The sequence below is a fragment of the Salmo salar genome, chromosome ssa02 (genome assembly GCF_905237065.1).
Source record: "Salmo salar chromosome ssa02, Ssal_v3.1, whole genome shotgun sequence".
NCBI lineage: Eukaryota > Metazoa > Chordata > Actinopteri > Salmoniformes > Salmonidae > Salmo > Salmo salar.
The window spans coordinates 7,922,517-7,942,500 of NC_059443.1; the positions used below are offsets into that span (position 1 = coordinate 7,922,517).

At 41.1% G+C, this 19,984-nt stretch overlaps 1 protein-coding gene across 1 annotated transcript in view; it reads left to right on the plus strand.

Annotated features, from left to right (window-relative positions):
* The first annotated feature begins 758 nt into the window (after positions 1-758).
* Positions 759-19,984, plus strand: part of LOC106590969 (pleckstrin homology domain-containing family G member 4B) — a 93,259-nt gene continuing 74,033 nt past the window's right edge. Inside the window, 1 exon segment of the mRNA XM_045697041.1 lies at positions 759-1,058. Coding sequence (XP_045552997.1) covers positions 1,008-1,058 — 51 coding nt within the window. The 5' untranslated portion in view covers positions 759-1,007.

The following is a 19,984-nucleotide window of genomic DNA, read 5'->3' on the forward strand; positions in this document are numbered from 1 at the left end:
AACAACATCACTTCTTAAGTGAAAGGCGGTAATGAAGTTAATCTGTTTTGAACCCGTCACATCTGTCTTCCTGAGCAGGCGAGATGTCCTACATATGTCACTGGTGTGTCAGGGGGAATTTAAGGATTAGGGCTCGGGCTCCCCCCCCCCCTCTGAACAGATGTAAAGGAGCACCATTGTAGTGTCTGACCTCCAACCACTGACCGATGCCATACTGATGTCTTCTTCTCTTTCACTCTCCCCAAGTCCTTTTGAAAAGCAGCAGAATAAGCTGAAACCCTGGTCCCTGTGTCAGGACAAAGAGGCCATGGGGGAGTTGGGGGGGGGGGGAGGTAGATGGTCTGAGTTGTACCCCTGCTGGGCAGTGAAGTGAAGAGAGAGGGAGTGGGAGGGGGGGGGTATATTTGTTCTGGTCAGGTCAGGTTGTGTGTTTTCTGAATGGCCAAGGGAAGTTGCATCAGTATGCATAAATCCAGCCGGGAGAGAGAGCAAGAGAGAGGCTTCAGTGGCAGAGTAGCAAAGGGGAGGGAGGGGGGTTCTTTGTTGAGGGAGGGGAGGAGGGAGGGAGGGGTGTAGCGGGGAACTGAGCTCGCTGCCTCTCTCACGCTCCCACTGGAGTTTAGTTTAACACTGGCTGCCCTGCCCTGCACTACAGGAGAGAGAACGAGAGAGAGAACGAGAGAGAGGGACAGAGAGAGAGACGGAGAGAGAACGAGAGAGGGACAGAGAGAGGGACAGCGAGAGGGACAGAGAGAGAGACAGAGAGAGGGACAGAGAGAGAGAGAGAGAGAGAGACAGAGAGAGGGACAGAGAGAGAGAGACAGAGAGAGAGACAGAGACAGAGAGAGAGACAGTAAAGGGGTGAAACTGGCGTGGCTCTGGACAAGGCTCTGGACATGCCAGTCTTACAGCAATGACTCAGCCGTCACCCACTGGACTTACACTGGATTTTATCTTTGCTGCTTCATGCGGCTTTTCTTCTTACCTAAATGTTGTCACTGGATAAGATGCACTCCCGAGCCAAGTCCAGGAGCTGTGATAACTACCTGAGCATTAAGGTCAGAAAAGGTGGAGAATGGTCACCTAAAGTCAAATGTATTTTATTTTCTGCTGTAATTGAAGGTAGACTAAAACCTGGTAACCTAAAGGGAAGTTTAAATCCTGTTAGTAAGTTAATGTCACAATTCACTACTGACCTGTGGGTTCTCTAAAACAGCTTGTGTTTCATGCAAATAATGGACTTAACAGACTAACTAATACATGGATTGCTGGAGATTTACAGATTTCAGACTTCTGACTTTATTCAGTTCAGTTGATTGTCACTCTGGCAAACTGTCTTTCATATCCCCACTTACTTCCCAGTAGATGATTTATTGTCTTCAGGATAGGTGAGCTACATGTCTGTTGTCAGGCTGTCTGTCTGTGTGTCTGTAGACGCTGCTCCACACAGTCAGAAAAGTGTCCTTTACTTCACAGATATCTAAGCAGCTGATATTTTGGTGTGTGTGTGTGTGTGTGTGTGTGTGTGTGTGTGTGTGTGTGTGTGTGTGTGTGTGTGTGTGTGTGTGTGTGTGTGTGTGTGTGTGTGTGTGTGTGTGTGTGTGTGTGTGTGTGTGTGTGTGCGTACGTGGTTACCTGACAGTAACCTGACATAGAGAGATATACTATGTTATTGTAGGCTAGACTAGTCAGTGTGTTGTTCTACGGTATCTGCTTGATGTCTTGATATGTAGGCTAATATCTTCAATTCTTCACGCTATTCAAGTAGATTTTTACAATTCATTGAATGCAAGTTTGTTTCTGAATGTTGTTTTTGTAGCTGTATTTATGACTTGATGGGGTTGGAATTCTGGCAGGTGTGAAGTTAGAGACTGACCATCTCTCTCTCTCTCTCTCTCTCTCTCTCTCTCTCTCTCTCTCGCTCTCTCGCTCTCTCTCTCTCTCTCTCTCTCTCTCTCTCTCTCTCTCTCTCTCTCTCTCTCTCTCTCTCTCTCTCTCTCTCTCTCTCTCTCTCTCTCTCTCTGTCTCTCTCTCTCTCTCTCTCTCTCTCTGTCTCTCTCTCTCTCTCTCTCTCTCTCTCTCTCTCTCTCTCTCTCTCTCTCAATTCAATTTAAGGGCTTTATTGGCATGGGAAACATATGTTAACATTGCTAAAGCAAGTGAAATAGATAATAAACAAAAGTGAAATAACAATAAAAATTAACAGTAAACATTACACTCACAGAAGTTCCAAAAGAATAAAGACATTTCAAATGTCATATTATGTATACATACAGTGTTGTAGCGATGTGCAAATAGTTAAAGTACAAAAGGGAAAATAAATAAACATAAATATGGGTTATATTTACAATGGTGTTTGTTCTTCACTGTTTGCCCTTTTCTTGTGGCAACAGGTCACAAATCTTGCTGCCGTGATGGCACACTACGGTATCTGAGGAAGGCACAGTGATGCCGAAACGTTGGTAAATACCCATTAAATGGCTGGGAGTTTATACATGGAGTGAGCGACTTTCTTTATTTTGATAGTTTATTCTCCGTTAGTCAGCACCTCCACACACACTATTATTCGGGGTGTGCACCAGCTCATGTTTTTAATACACTGTGGTATTTCACCCAGTAGATATGGGAGTTGATCAAAATTGGGGTTGTTTTCGAGTTCTTTGTGGGTCTGTGTAATCTGAGGGAAATATGTATCTCTAATATGGTCATACATTTGGCAGGAAGTTAGGAAGTGCAGCTCAGTTTCCACTTCATTTTGTGGGCAGTGTGCTCATAGTCTTCTCTTGAAAGCCAGGTCTGCCTACGGCGGCCTTTCTCAATAGCAAGGCTATGCTCACTGAGTCTGTACATAGTCAAAGCCTAAGTTTGGGTCAGTCACAGTGGTCAGCTATTCTGCCACTGTGTACTCTCTGTTTAGGGCCAAATAGCATTATAGTTTGCTCAGATTTTTTTGTTAATTCTTTCCAATGTGTCAAGTAATTATCTTTTAGTTTTCTCATGATTTGGTTGGGTCTAATTATGTTGCTGTTGCTGTCCTGGGGCTCTGTGGGGTCTGTTTGTGTTTGTGATCAGAGCCCCACGACCAGCTTGCTTAGGGGACTCTTCTCCAGGTTCATCTCTCTGTAGGTGATGGCTTTGTTATGGAAGGTTTGGGAATCGTTTCATTTTAGGGGGTTGTAGAATTTAACGTCTCTTTTCTGGATTTTGATAATTAGCGGGTATACGGCCTAATTCTGCTCTGCATGCATTATTTGGTGTTTTACGTTGTACACGGAGGATATTTAAGCAGAATTCTGCATGCAGTCTCAATTTGGTGTTTGTCCCATTTTGTGAATTCTTGGTTGGTGAATGGACCCCAGACCTCACAACCATAAATGGCAATGGGTTCTATAACTGATTCAAGATCCTAATTGGTATGTTGAAATTTAAGTTCCTTTTGATGGCATAGAAGGCCCTTCTTGCCTTGTCTCTCAGCTAGTTCACAGCTTTGTGGAATTTACCTGTGGCGCTGATATTTTGGCCGAGATATGTATATTTTTTTGTGTGATCTAGGGCAACAGTGTCTAGATGGAATTTGTATTTGTGGTCCTGGCAACTGGACCTTTTTTGCAACACCATTATTTTTGTCTTACTGAGATTTACTGTCAAGGCCCAGGTCTGACAGTATCTGTGCAGAATATCTAGGTGCTGCTGTAGGCCCTCCTTGGTTGGGGACAGAAGCACCAGATCATCAGCAAACAGTAGACATTTTACTTCAGATTCTAGTAGGGTGAGGCCGGGTGCTGCAGAGTGATCTAGTGCCCTCGCCAATTCGTTGATATATATGTTGAAGAGGGTGGGGCTTAAGCTGCATCCCTGTCTCACCCCACAGCCCTGTGGAAAGAAATGTGTGTTTTTTTGCCAATTTTAACCACAGACGTGTTGTATGTGTACATGGATTTTAGAATGTCGTATGTTTTTCCCCCAACACCACTTTCCATCAATTTGTATAGCAGACCCTAGTGCCAAATTGAGCCGAAGGCTTTTTTGAAATTAACAAAGCATGAGAAGACTTTGCCTTTGTTTTGGTTTGTTTGTTTGTCAGTTAGAGTGTGCAGGGTGAATACGTGGCCTGTCGTACGGTCATTTAGAAAAAAATAATTTGACATTTGCTCAGTACATTGTTTTCACTGAGGAAATGTACGACTCTGCTTTTAATGATAATGCATAGGATATTACCAAGGCTGCTGTTGACGCACGTCCCACTGTAGTTATTGGGGTCAAATTTGTCTCCACTTTTGTGGATTGGGGTGATCAGTATTGGTTCCAAATATTGGGGAAGATGCCAGAGCTAAGAATGACGTTAAAGAGTTTAAGTATATCCAATTGGAATTTGTGGTCTGTATATTTTATCATTTCATTGAGGATACCATCAACACCACAGGCCTTTTTGGGTTGGAGGGTTTGTATTTTGTCCAGTGGTTTCTGGTAGTCTTTAATAGTTGATGCCAGGATTTGTATTTGATCATGTGTATATTTTTGCTGTTTGTTCATGTTATAGGGCCGAAAAGATTGGAGAAGATTGTGTGTGTGTGTGTTTGTTTCAAGTTTCAAGTTCTAAGTTCCCATGTACAAGTACAGTGAAATGCCTTGTAAACTTAGAACCCCACAATGTAACAATCACTGAGAATGTAATACAAGACAAAAAACACAGGAGAAATTAGAATAATTATGAAGAACACAATAAGTAAATAAGCATACTATATACAGGGTCAGTTCAATACTATACTATATACAGGGTCAGTTCAATACCATACTATATACAGGGTCAGTTAATACCATACTATATACAGGGTCAGTTCAATACCATACTATATACAGGGTCAGTTAATACCCTACTATATACAGGGTCGGTTCAATACCATACTATATACAGGGTCAGTTCAATACTATATACAGGGTCAGTTAATACCATACTATATACAGGGTCAATTAATACCATACTATATACAGGGTCAGTTCAATACTATACTATATACAGGGTCAGTTAATACCATACTATATACAGGGTCAGTTCAATACCATACTATATACAGGGTCAGTTAATACCATACTATATACAGGGTCAGTTAATACCATACTATATACAGGGTCAGTTAATACCATACTATATACAGGGTCAGTTCAATACCATACTATATACAGGGTCAGTTAATACCATACTATATACAGGGTCAGTTCAATACCATACTATATACAGGGTCAGTTCAATACGATACTATATACAGGGTCAGTTCAATACCATACTATATACAGGGTCAGTTCAATACCATACTATATACAGGGTCAGTTCAATACGATACTATATACAGGGTCAGTCCAATACCATACTATATACAGGGTCAGTTAATACCCTACTATATACAGGATCAGTTAATACCCTACTATATACAGGATCAGTTAATACCCTACTATATACAGGGTCAGTTCAATACTATATACAGGGTCAGTTAATACCATACTATATACAGGGTCAGTTCAATACCATACTATATACAGGGTCAGTTCAATACCATACTATATACAAGGTCAGTTAATACCATACTATATACAGGGTCAGTTAATACCATACTATATACAGGGTCAGTTAATACCATACTATATACAGGGTCAGTTCAATACCATACTATATACAGGGTCAGTTAATACCATACTATATACAGGGTCAGTTCAATACGATACTATATACAGGGTCAGTTAATACCATACTATATACAGGGTCAGTTCAATACCATACTATATACAGGGTCAGTTAATACCATACTATATACAGGGTCAGTTAATACCATACTATATACAGGGTCAGTTCAATACCATACTATATACAGGGTCAGTTAATACCATACTATATACAGGGTCAGTTAATACCATACTATATACAGGGTCAGTTCAATACCATACTATATACAGGGTTAGTTAATACCATACTATATACAGGGTCAGTTAATACCATACTATATACAGGGTCAGTGAATACCATACTATATACAGGGTCAGTTCAATACCATACTATATACAGGGTCAGTTCAATACCATACTATATACAGGGTCAGTTACTACCATACTATATACAGGGTCAGTTCAATACCATACTATATGCAGGGTCAGTTAGTACCGTACAGGGTCAGTTCAATACCATACTATATACAGGGTCAGTTCAATACTATACTATATACAGGGTCAGTTAGTACCATACTATATACAGGGTCAGTTCAATACCATACTATATACAGGGTCAGTTCAATACCATACTATATACAGGGTCAGTTCAATACCATACTATATACAGGGTCAGTTCAATACCATACATTATACAGGGTCAGTTCAATACCATACTATATACAGGGTTAGTTAATACCATACTATATACAGGGTCAGTTAATACCATACTATATACAGGGTCAGTGAATACCATACTATATACAGGGTCAGTTCAATACCATACTATATACAGGGTCAGTTCAATACCATACTATATACAGGGTCAGTTACTACCATACTATATACAGGGTCAGTTCAATACCATACTATATGCAGGGTCAGTTAGTACCGTACAGGGTCAGTTCAATACCATACTATATACAGGGTCAGTTCAATACTATACTATATACAGGGTCAGTTAGTACCATACTATATACAGGGTCAGTTCAATACCATACTATATACAGGGTCAGTTCAATACCATACTATATACAGGGTCAGTTCAATACCATACTATATACAGGGTCAGTTCAATACCATACATTATACAGGGTCAGTTAATACCATACTATATACAGGGTCAGTTCAATACCATACTATATACAGGGTCAGTTAATACCATACTATATACAGGGTCAGTTCAATACCATACTATATACAGGGTCAGTTCAATACCATACTATATACAGGGTCAGTTCAATACGATACTATATACAGGGTCAGTTCAATACTATACTATATACAGGGTCAGTTCAATACCATACTATATACAGGGTCAGTTCAATACCATACTATATACAGGGTCAGTTCAATACTATATACAGGGTCAGTTAATACCATACTATATACAGGGTCAGTTAATACCATACTATATACAGGGTCAGTTAATACCATACTATATACAGGGTCAGTTCAATACCATACTATATACAGGGTCAGTTAATACCATACTATATACAGGGTCAGTTCAATACCATACTATATACAGGGTCAGTTAATACCATACTATATACAGGGTCAGTTCAATACCCTACTATATACAGGGTCAGTTAATACCATACTATATACAGGGTCAGTTAATACCATACTATATACAGGGTCAGTTCAATACCATACTATATACAGGGTCAGTTAATACCATACTATATACAGGGTCAGTTAATACCATACTATATACAGGGTCAGTTCAATACCATACTATATACAGGGTCAGTTAATACCATACTATATACAGGGTCAGTTCAATACCATACTATATAGAGGTTCAGTTAATACCATACTATATACAGTGTCAGTTCAATACCATACTATATACAGGGTCAGTTCAATACTATACTATATACTGGGTCAGTTCAATACCATACTATATACAGGGTCAGTTCAATACTATAATATATACAGGGTCAGTCCAATACTATACTATATACAGGGTCAGTTAATACCCTACTATATACAGGGTCAGTTCAATACCATACTATATACAGGGTCAGTTAATACCATACTATATACAGGGTCAGTTAATACCATACTATATACAGGGTCAGTTAATACCATACTATATACAGGGTCAGTTAATACCATACTATATACAGGGTCAGTTCAATACCATACTATACACAGGGTCAGTTAATACCATACTATATACAGGGTCAGTTCAATACCATACTATATACAGGGTCAGTTAATACCATACTATATACAGGGTCAGTTAATACCATACTATATACAGGGTCAGTTAATACCATACTATATACAGGGTCAGTTAATACCATACTATATACAGGGTCAGTTCAATACCATACTATATACAGGGTCAGTTAATACCATACTATATACAGGGTCAGTTCAATACCATACTATATACAGGGTCAGTTAATACCATACTATATACAGGGTCAGTTCAATACCATACTATATACAGGGTCAGTTAATACCATACTATATACAGGGTCAGTTAATACCATACTATATACAGGGTCAGTTAATACCATACTATATACAGGGTCAGTTAATACCATACTATATACAGGGTCAGTTAATACCATACTATATACAGGGTCAGTTAATACCATACTATATACAGGGTCAGTTAATACCATACTATATACAGGGTCAGTTAATACCATACTATATACAGGGTCAGTTAATACTATACTATATACAGGGTCAGTTCAATACCATACTATATACAGGGTCAGTTAATACCATACTATATACAGGGTCAGTTCAATACTATACTATATACAGGGTCAGTTAATACCATACTATATACAGGGTCAGTTAATACCATACTATATACAGGGTCAGTTAATACCATACTATATACAGGGTCAGTTAATACCATACTATATACAGGGTCAGTTCAATACCATACTATATACAGGGTCAGTTCAATACCATACTATATACAGGGTCAGTTAATACCATACTATATACAGGGTCAGTTCAATACCATACTATATACAGGGTCAGTTAATACCATACTATATACAGGCCTTGCAAGTGCTGACCTGATTAAAAATACCTTTCTCACGTCGGCCTCGGAGAGCGAGATCACCCAATCCTCTAGTTTGGTGATGGTCCTCACATCCGGCACAATGTTGTTGTTGTCAAAGCTTGCATTAAATGCATTCAGTTCGTCTGGTATAGAGGCATCGTTGAGAAGATCATCCTTTGTAATCTGTAATGGACTGTAGCTCCTGCCACATGAGGCGGACGTCGGAGCCTGTGTAATATGATTCCACCTTCTTCCTACAGTATATTGTCCTATTTGCTAGTTTCGTGTGTGTGTGTGTGTGTGTGTGTGTGTGTGTGTGTGTGTGTGTGTGTGTGTGTGTGTGTGTGTGTGTGTGTGTGTGTGTGTGGGGGGGGCTCAGTCCAGATCCTGATCTTTCTGAGTCTATAGCAACTTGATTTCATTGTCCATTAGTAGACTACACTCTCTGAAGACCTCACACATGGTTTGGCCAAAGCACAGCAGGTCTGATGGGAATGTATCCCCACCCTCCCACCTCCCAGGCTCCTTTGTGGTCCTCCTGACACCTGGCTGTAGGGCAGGTCTGATGGGAAGGTATCCCCACCCTCCCACCTCCCAGGCTCCTTTGTGGTCCTCCTGACACCTGGCTGTAGGGCAGGTCTGATGGGAAGGTATCCCCACCCTCCCACCTCCCAGGCTCCTTTGTGGTCCTCCTGACACCTGGCTGTAGGGCAGGTCTGATGGGAAGGTATCCCCACCCTCCCACCTCCCAGGCTCCTTTGTGGTCCTCCTGACACCTGGCTGTAGGGCAGGTCTGATGGGAAGGTATCCCCACCCTCCCACCTCCCAGGCTCCTTTGTGGTCCTCCTGACACCTGGCTGTAGGGCAGGTCTGATGGGAAGGTATCACCGCCCTCCCACCTCCCAGGCTCCTTTGTGGTCCTCCTGACACCTGGCTGTAGGGCAGGTCTGATGGGAAGGTATCACCGCCCTCCCACCTCCCAGGCTCCTTTGTGGTCCTCCTGACACCTGGCTGTAGGGCAGGTCTGATGGGAAGGTATCCCCACCCTCCCACCTCCCAGGCTCCTTTGTGGTCCTCCTGACACCTGGCTGTAGGGCAGGTCTGATGGGAAGGTATCCCCACCCTCCCACCTCCCAGGCTCCTTTGTGGTCCTCCTGACACCTGGCTGTAGGGCAGGTCTGATGGGAAGGTATCCCCACCCTCCCACCTCCCAGGCTCCTTTGTGGTCCTCCTGACACCTGGCTGTAGGGCAGGTCTGATTGGAAGGTATCCAAATGGCCCCATATGAACATGATACTATTATTACTACTAAAATGAATGCTACCTCTAATATCTATACTACTAGCATTACCACTTGTAGCATTTCTACCTCTAATATCTATACTACTAGCATTACCACTAGTAGTATTTCTACCTCTAATATCTCTACCATTACCACTAGTAGTATTTCTACCTCTAATATCTATACTACCATTACCACTAGTAGCATTTCTACCTCTAATATCTCTACTACTAGCATTACCACTAGTAGTATTTCTATCTCTAATATCTCTACTACTAGCATTACCACTAGTAGTATTTCTACCTCTAATATCTCTACTACTAGCATTACCACTAGTAGTATTTCTACCTCTAATATCTCTACTACTAGCATTACCACTAGTAGTATTTCTACCTCTAATATCTCTACTACTACCATTACCACTAGTAGTGTTTCTACCTCTAATATCTCTACCATTACCACTAGTAGTGTTTCTACCTCTAATATCTATACTAGCATTACCACTAGTAGCATTTCTACCTCTAATATCTAAACTACCATTACCACTAGTAGTATTTCTACCTCTAATATCTCTACTACTAGCATTACCACTAGTAGTATTTCTACCTCTAATATCTCTACCATTACCACTAGTAGCATTTCTACCTCTAATATCTATACTACCATTACCACTAGTAGTATTTCTACCTCTAATATCTCTACTACCATTACCACTAGTAGTATTTCTACCTCTAATATCTCTACCATTACCACTAGTAGCATTTCTACCTCTAATATCTATACTACCATTACCACTAGTAGCATTTCTACCTCTAATATCTATACTACCATTACCACTAGTAGCATTTCTACCTCTAATATCTATACTACCATTACCACTAGTAGTATTTCTACCTCTAATATCTATACTAGCATTACCACTAGTAGTATTTCTACCTCTAATATCTCTACCATTACCACTAGTAGTATTTCTACCTCTAATATCTATACTAGCATTACCAGTAGTAGTATTTCTACCTCTAATATCTCTACTACTAGCATTACCACTAGTAGTATTTCTACCTCTAATATCTCTACCTACTACAACTATAACTAACTTACCATTACATCAGTACTACAACTACCATCATCATTACTACTACAGTACCACCATCATTAAACTACTACTGTTACCATCACCCCTACTACCGTAACACTACTATTTGGAATAATAATCACAGCAACAATAATAATAATAATAACAATAATAACAATAATAAGTTACTGCTTACTATGCAGTGTCCCTCAGGCTATGGCAGGCAAATACATATTTGGCTGCAAGAGGAGCCCATGAGTATTTTAGTTTTTCCTCTGGGTTTAATATGTTGTAATGTATCTCTTGGTGAGGAATATTTCTGACAGTAGAGGAGAAAGTACATCTCTCTTGGTGAGGAATATTTCTGACAGTAGAGGAGAAAGTACATCTCTCTTGGTGAGGAATATTTCTGACAGTAGAGGAGAAAGTACATCTCTCTTGGTGAGGAATATTTCTGACAGTAGAGGAGAAAGTGCATCTCTGTCTCTACCTCCCCTGTCATGCAGTGACCACATAGACGCTCCTCTTTGGGTTACCATGTCGTTTTGTGTCTGCTGGTTTCTAATTGCCAGTTGGTGGTCACTCAGCCTGTACTTGGTAAAGATCTGTCTCTGCTTCGTATCTCTGACAGCAATTTAGCAATTTAGTCGGCTTTGAGATTGTGTTTAGTTTTTCCAATGTTGTAAATATGAGTCCTTTGATTGGTTCAGGATTTAGTTTATTTGAATTCTGTCTTTTGAAGCGGGGTTAGGTCCAACACCAGCTGACTGAGAGTGCTCGTTTCTGGGCTCAGCTCTTGGGTTTGAAGTGATTTAAATTGGAGACTTGAATTTAGCAGTAGCCAGAAAATGTAGTATCTTTTTTGTATTTTCATTACCAATGGAAGCGGTCTAATTTTGCCATACATGCATTAGTTGGTGTATTTCTTTGGACTTTTCTGCATGCATCTCTCTCTCTCTCCCTCTCTCTCGCTTTCTCTCTCTCCCTCCGTCTCTCTCTCTTACTCTCCGTCTCTCTCTCTCTCTTCTCTCTGTCTCTCTCTCTTTCTCTGTCTCTTTCTGTCTCCCTCTCTCTCTCTCTCTCTCTCTCTCTCTCTCTCTCTGTCTCTGTCTCTGTCTCTGTCTCTCTTTCTCTGTCTCTTTCTGTCTCCCTCTGTCTCTCTCTCTCTGTCTCTCTTTTCTCTGTCTCCCTCTCTCTTTTCTCTCTCTCTCCCTCTCTCTCTCTCTCTCTCTCTCCCTCTTTTCTCTGTCTCCCTCTCTCTTTTCTCTCTCTCTCCCTCTCTCTCTCTCTCTCTCTCCCTCTTTTCTCTGTCTCCCTCTCTTTTCTCTGTTTGTTCTATGTGTTTCTGAACCAGATGTCTGTCTGTCTGCCTGCCTGTCTGTCTGTCTGTCAGTCTGTCAGTCTGTGTCTTACTGAAGGGAATACTTTTCTAAACCAGATGTCTGTCAGTCTCTGTCAGTCTGTCTGTCTGTTTCGTACTGAAGGGAAGAATGACAACAGTACTGTCACACCTGGATCATCCGACCCATCCCACTAATTACCTAGCCAGAGTTCTACCACTACACACACACACACACACGCACGCACGCACGCACGCACGCGCACGCACGCACGCACGCACACTACACACACACACACACACACACACACACACACACACACACACACACACACACACACACACACACACACACACACACACACACACACACACTACCTCACACACACAACCTGCCTACTATAAATACCTGTGACTATAGAGGGCTGGATGCTACACCCTCCTGTCAGTCCTGACTGAAGGACTGGGGATAGTACTCATACAACTACTGTCTGCCTTCCTAATGGCACCCTATTCCCTATATAGTTCACTACTTCTGACCAGGGTGGTCTTTAGGACTCTGGTAAATAGGGAATAGAGTGTTTTTAACTACAGTCTTGATGCAACCACTCAAAGTGTAAACATTGGTGTGTGTGTGTGTGTGTGTGTGTGTGTGTGTGTGTGTGTGTGTGTGTGTGTGTGTGTGTGTGTGTGTGTGTGTGTGTGTGTGTGTGTGTGTGTGTGTGTGTGTGTGTAGCCATTGTTTGGACTGTGCAGTTTCAGAAGTGGTTCTCATTCATTCAGATTCCCTGTCTGGTCACTTGGGCCGGTGCAACTGGTTGAATGAGCAGCTGATTTATAGTCCAGAGCTCAAACAAAAGGCTCTGCTGATAAATCTCTGTTTCAATCGCTGGCTTGGGAACCTGAAGAACTGCTCTCTCTCTCTCTCTCTCTCTCTCTCTCTCTCTCTCTCTCTCTCTCTCTCTCTCTCTCTCTCTCTCTCAACCTCTCTCTCTGTCTTTCAATTTAATTTCAAATACATTTTAGTTGCTTTATTGGCATGGGAAACATATGTTAACATTGTCAAAGCAAGTGAAATAGAAATCTCTCTCTCTCGGCTGTTTTTAAAAGCATGTAGTAATGTCTGCTTTGCTGTCATTGTTACCTTCCCTCTAGTAAACACCATGTTTATTCTTCTCTCCCTGCTCCACTAGTGACTAAAGGCTGTGTCCCATATGGCACCCTGTTCTCTATATAGTGCACTACTGTTGACCAGAGTCCATAATCCCCACAGGCCCCGGTCAAAAGTAGTGCACTATATAGGCAAAAGGGTGCCATTTGGGATGAGCCCATAGCCTGCTCAGAGAGAGACGTTTTGGTTTCCCTCAGAGCCAGACTGGGCCTGCTAATGGAGGTGGGATGGGGCATCCAGACCATAGCAGTTAGAGAGGGGAACAACAGAACAATCAACACACTCTGTTACAGTTACTGTCTGAAATGATGGTGGGGCTGAAATACCAAACAAATCATTTCAACAATGTGATAAATCTCAATTCTGGACTGTCGGACAAGGGGGGGTTGGATTGGAATTTTGGGGGTGGTGAAATTGCTCTGAGAATGTTGACTGACTCAAACCAGCTGTTGTGATCTGACAGACAGTTGTATATGTCAGTTTGACAGCCACCTGTAACTGTAAATAAACTGTCTGCATAGTGAACTCTCTCTAACAGCCTTTCTACTTTCACCCCTGTGTATACAGTGTTGGGTTGTGTCCCAAATGAAACCCTATTCCCTATATACTGTAGTGCACTACTTGAGAGAGCCCTATGTAAGCCCTGGTCAAAAGTAGTGCACTAAATAGGGAATAGGGTGCCCTTTGGGAGGCAGCCCTGTTGTTTCTGTGCCGGACTTTCCCTGGCAGTGAGTTCTATCTGTGTGGCTGTCAGTGGAAGAGCCTGGAGTGTTCCACTGTTCCATTCCACTGTTCCATTCCACTGTTGTGTTCTATTGTGGAAGGGAAGGAGCGTTCCAACCAACAGGCAGCAGGGAGGGACATGTTTGGCCTTGGTGATGTCACAGTGGCCCCGTGGCTGACTGGCCACAGGTCAGAGGTCAGAGGCTGAATGGTGAACAACATGTCTACCAGTCCTGTCATGAGGGTTATACTCAATGTGTCCCAAATGGAATCCTATTCTCTATATAGTGCACTACGTTTGACCAGGGCCCATAGGGCACTATATAGGGACTAGGGTGCCATTTGAGACATTGCCTATGTCTACTAGAGCAGGTCATCCTCATTGAGACAAACAACAATCCTCTAGTACCAGAGAGGTCGTACTGTGTCTTTATACACCCTGTCCTCTGGTCATGTGGCTGACTTTACCGTGACAAGTCAACACTACTGAGCTGTTACAGGTCCCTGGTGTTACAGGTCCCTGGTGTTACAGGGTCAGGTGTAGTTAGCAGCACTGACATTACAATGACATGTCAACACTACTGAGCTGTTACAGGTCCCTGGTGTTACAGGTCCCTGGTGTTACAGGTCCCTGGTGTTACAGGGTCAGGTGTAGTTAGCAGCACTGACGTTATTGTTTCTAGTGGGTTAGGTTACATTATACCATTACATCCCCTGGCTCCTCATTAGGGAAAAGCCATTGCTCTACAGACACAATGCTGACCGGGATGACCAGGGTAGAGGGCTGGGGTAGAGAGAGACTGGACTTTCCAGGCCGGGGGTTTGTGTCCGCTCTTCTCTGTCCATGACGTCACCCGTCCAGATGTTTCCCCTGTCTCTAATGGAAAGGCCATCACGCAGGATGTGTCCTGCGACCTACTGACTTCCTGGAGAGTTAGAGGGTGGCTGTGTGTGTGTGTGTGTGTGTGTGTGTGTGTGTGTGTGTGTGTGTGTGTGTGTGTGTGTGTGTGTGTGTGTGTGTGTGTGTGTGTGTGTGTGTGTGTGTGTGTGTGTGTGTGTGTGTGTGTGTGTGTGTGTGTGTGTGTGTGTTGGTGTGTGTGTTGGTGTGTGTGTTGGTGTGTGTGTTGGTGTGTGTGTGTGTGTGTGTGTGTGTGTGTGTGTGTGTGTGTGTGTGTGTGTGTGTGTGTGTGTCACAGCTCTGAGGTCCCACAACCCAAACAGAAACATGACAGGGACACTCTCTCTGTTATGCTGTTATTAGGGTTGTTCCACAAAATGAATGCCTTTTGCGTCCCTTTGTTATTTAAAGTAGATATTGTGCACAAATATTGCATTTTTTAAAAGCCTGTTATATTAAATGAAGTTCTTTATTATACTGTAGACCACATGGAAAATTCTATAAATCAGATGTTTCTATATAAATAAAGACCTGTTAAAGCATTCCCTCTGTGACTTCTAGGAAGATCTTCACCTCATTATTTTGTTGCTTTGACAAAGTCATTTCTGGAGATGATTAGGTATTTCTTGTGAAAGAGGGATTCATTTAAGGTAAAAACGGTTAAAAAGGTTAAAAAAACATTTTAATATGGTGAAACTATTCCTTTAAAAAAAGAATCAGAAGAACCATTGAACATCTAACAGTCAAATCATAGTGTAAAAGCAGGTAAACTGGTTCTACTCTTTTAGTCAGTTTTCTGGTGTTTTGTGGTGGAAAACTGAGCAGGTGTCACGACATCCGCCGAAGTCGGTCCCTCTCCTTTGTCGTGTCTTTGGCATCATTAAAACTGAAGACATATTTATCAAATAACCTCTCTAGGGTATGTGGGACGAAATCGTCCCACCTACTCAACAGCCAGTGGAATCCCGTGACGCGTTATTCAAATACCTTAGAAATGCCATTACTTCAATTTCTCAAACATATGACTATTTTACACCATTTTAAAGACAAGACTCTCGTTAATCTAACCACACTGTCCGATTTCAAAAAGGCTTTACAACAAAAGCAAAACATTAGATTATGTCAGCAGAGTACCCAGCCAGAAATAATCAGACACCCATTTTTCAAGCTAGCATATAATGTCACATAAACCCAAACCACAGCTAAATGCAGCACTAACCTTTGATGATCTTCATCAGATGACACTTCTAGGACATTATGTTATACAATACATGCATGTTTTGTTCAATCAACTTCATATTTATATCAAAAACCAGCTTTTTACATTAGCATGTGACGTTCAGAACTAGCATACCCACCGCAAACTTCCGGTGAATTTACTAAATTACTCACGATAAACGTTCACAAAAAACATAACAATTGTTTTAAGAATTATAGATACAGAACTCCTTTATGCAATCGCTATGTCCGATTTTAAAATAGCTTTTCGGCAAAAGCACATTTTGCAATATTCTGAGTAGATAGCCCAGCCATCACGGGCTAGCTAATTTGACACCCACCAAGTTTGGCCCTCACCAAACTCCGATTTACTATTAGAAAAATTTGATTACCTTTGCTGTTCTTCGTCAGAATGCACTCCCAGGACTTCTACTTCAATAACAAATGTTGGTTTGGTTCAAAATAATCCATAGTTATGTTCAAATATCCTCTGTTTTGTTCGTGCGTTCAAGACACTACCCGAAGGGTGACAAAGGGTGACGCGCCCGATGCGTTTCGTGACAAAAAAATTCTAAATATTCCATTACCGTACTTCGAAGCATGTCAACCGCTGTTTAAAATCAATTTTTATGCGATTTTTCTCGTAAAAAAGCGATAATATTCCGACCGGGAAACCCTGTTTACGTTCAAAGACAGAGAAAATAAAAACAGGGTGTCGCCTCGTGCACGCGCCTCAGTCTCCTTGTTCTCTGATCGACCATTATCCAAATGCGCTAGTGTTTTTCAGCCAGGGCCTGCAAAGACATCATTCAGCCTTTTGCCGCCTTCTGAGAGCCTATGGGAGCCGTAGGAAGTGTCACGTTACAGCAGAGATCCTCAGTTTTCAATAAAGAGAGTGTAGAAGCCCAAGAAATGCTCAGAGAGGGCGCTTCCTGTAAGGAATCTTCTCAGGTTTTTGCCTGCCATATGAGTTCTGTTATACTCACAGACACCATTCAAACAGTTTTAGAAACTTTAGGGTGTTTTCTATCCAAAGCCAATAATTATATGCATATTCTAGTTTCTGGGCAGTAGTAATAACCAGAAATCGGCTACGTTTTTTATCCGGACGTGCAAATACTGCCCCTTACCCTAGAGAGGATAACTCTCTGTAATTATTATTACGCGATTAAACTGGTTAATCGTGTAACTGTAATTAACTAGGAAGTCGGGGCACCAAGGAAAATATTCAAATTACAAAGTTATCATTTTCCTAATATAACTTTCAGATATCATAATATCTGATCTATGAGTCTTCTGATTAATGATGTATTTGTTTACCTCGTCAGTCTCATTCCAAACGTCGTAAATTGTTGGTTATCTGCACGAACCCAGTCTTCACTATGAGTCATCCATACATCAATTGTCTTAAAATCATTTATTTACTAACTAAGTAATTCACAGAAATGCATAACAAACAGTAGATATCGTTACAAAGGAATGATAAAGGAATGTGCCCTAGTGGGCTAAACCGGCATTGCGGCTTGTTAGACAAAAGGTTGATAAGAGTTGATAATTATAAAAATTTAAATGCTAATCCTTTGCACATGAACGCTCACTCATTGGGGAACAATTGCAATAAATCAATATATTTACGCTCAGTGTGTCGTCGGGATCTTTGTTGAAAAGTTTGTTCTGTTGGAGAGTTTGTCCTCGCGTTCTCTCTCTCTCTCTCTCTCTCTCTCTCTCGGTTAGAATGGGTATTTCAAAGTGACATTCATTAATGTCGTTATAGGACAGATGTTTCGTCGGTCTTCGCGTTTAATGATACCGAATTCCTAGCTGCAGACTAGTAATTAATATCAAAGACTTGTTATTATTCTGTCGGTATTGATAGTCTAAGAGTTTAACCACGTGGTATGGTTAAAGTTCAGAAAGTGGAATGCATGGTCAAACCTTGGGCCTCTCGTTATCGAGGTAAGCTGGTCTCCAACCTTTAGCCACTCGTAATGGAGGTAAGCTCGGTCTCCTGATAGAAACCCTGGGTGGGGGTTATATTCGGAATAACAGAAAAAGGCTGTCTCATGATGCCAGGTCCCGTCTGTTCATGGGAGCGTGCCGATGACTTGGTGAAACTTTAAACAGAAATACAATTCTCTCACATTAACATCTTACAAGCATCCCAACATATTCCAGATAGCTTTATCCTTATTCATTCATTTTATACAACCATTAGATGTAAGTCTCACAACTGAGGCTATTATATAAACAGCGCCATGGTAATGTGGCCGTATTGTCTCTCATGAATTTCACAAAATTGTACCAAACGGACCAGGTTGAGCGTAAATCAAATAAAATACAATTTTATTTGTCACATGCGCTGAATGCAACAATGCAGTTCAAGAAATAGAGTTAAGAAAATATTTACTAAATAAACTAAAGTCAAAAATAAAGTTAAATAACACAATAAATAACAATAACAAGGCTATATACAGGGGGTACCGGTACCGAGTCAATGTGCGGGGGTACAGGTTAGTGGAGGTCGATTCCCACGGGGGGCCAGTACAAAAAAAAAATGCATGAAATGAAAATCAAATGTATGAAATGTAGGTATTCACTACTGTAAGTCGCTCTGGATAAGAGCGTCTGCTAAAATGACTAAAATGTTTTAAAAAAATGTCCTTTGTACATGTTGGTAGGGGTAAAGTGACTATGTATAGATAATAAACAGTAAGGGGTACAGGTTAGTGGAGGTCATTTGTACATGTAGGTAGGGGTAAAGTGACTATGTATAGATAATAAACAGTAAGGGGTACAGGTTAGTGGAGGTCATTTGTACATGTAGGTAAGGGTAAAGTGACTATGTATAGATAATAAACAGTAAGTAGCAGCAGTGTAAAAAAAAGGGGGGGGGTCAGTGTAAATAGTCCAGGTGGCCATTTGATTCATTGTTCAGCAGTCTCATGGCTTGGAGGTAGAATCTGTTCACCCCTGTGCGGCCTCGGGACGGACATCCAGCGAAAAATCATATCGCCATTAGCATAACAAAATTTTATAATAAAAAAAATAAAATAATAATAATCAAATTATATCATTTTATAGATACACCTCTCCTGAATCGAACCACGTTGTCCGATTTCAAAAAGGCTTTACAGCAAAAGCAAAACATTAGATTATGTTAGAGGAGTATATCGTAAAAGTAGCCACATAGCCATTTTCCGACCAACCACATGCATCACAAATAACCAAAAAACAGCTAAATGCAGCACTAACCTTTGACAATCTTCATCAGATGACACACCTAGGACATCATGTTACACAATACATGCATTCTTTTGTTCGATAAAGTTCATATTTATATATAAAAACAGCATTTTACATTGGTGCGTAACGTTGACTAACTATTTTCCCTCAAATGCATCCGATGAAACAGAGCTACAATTGACTAAATTACTATTCGAAAACATTTTTAAAATGTAATATTGTCATTCTAAGATTTATAGATGAATATCTCTTGAAAGCACCTGTAATGCCAGATTTAAAAATAACTTTACTGGGTAAT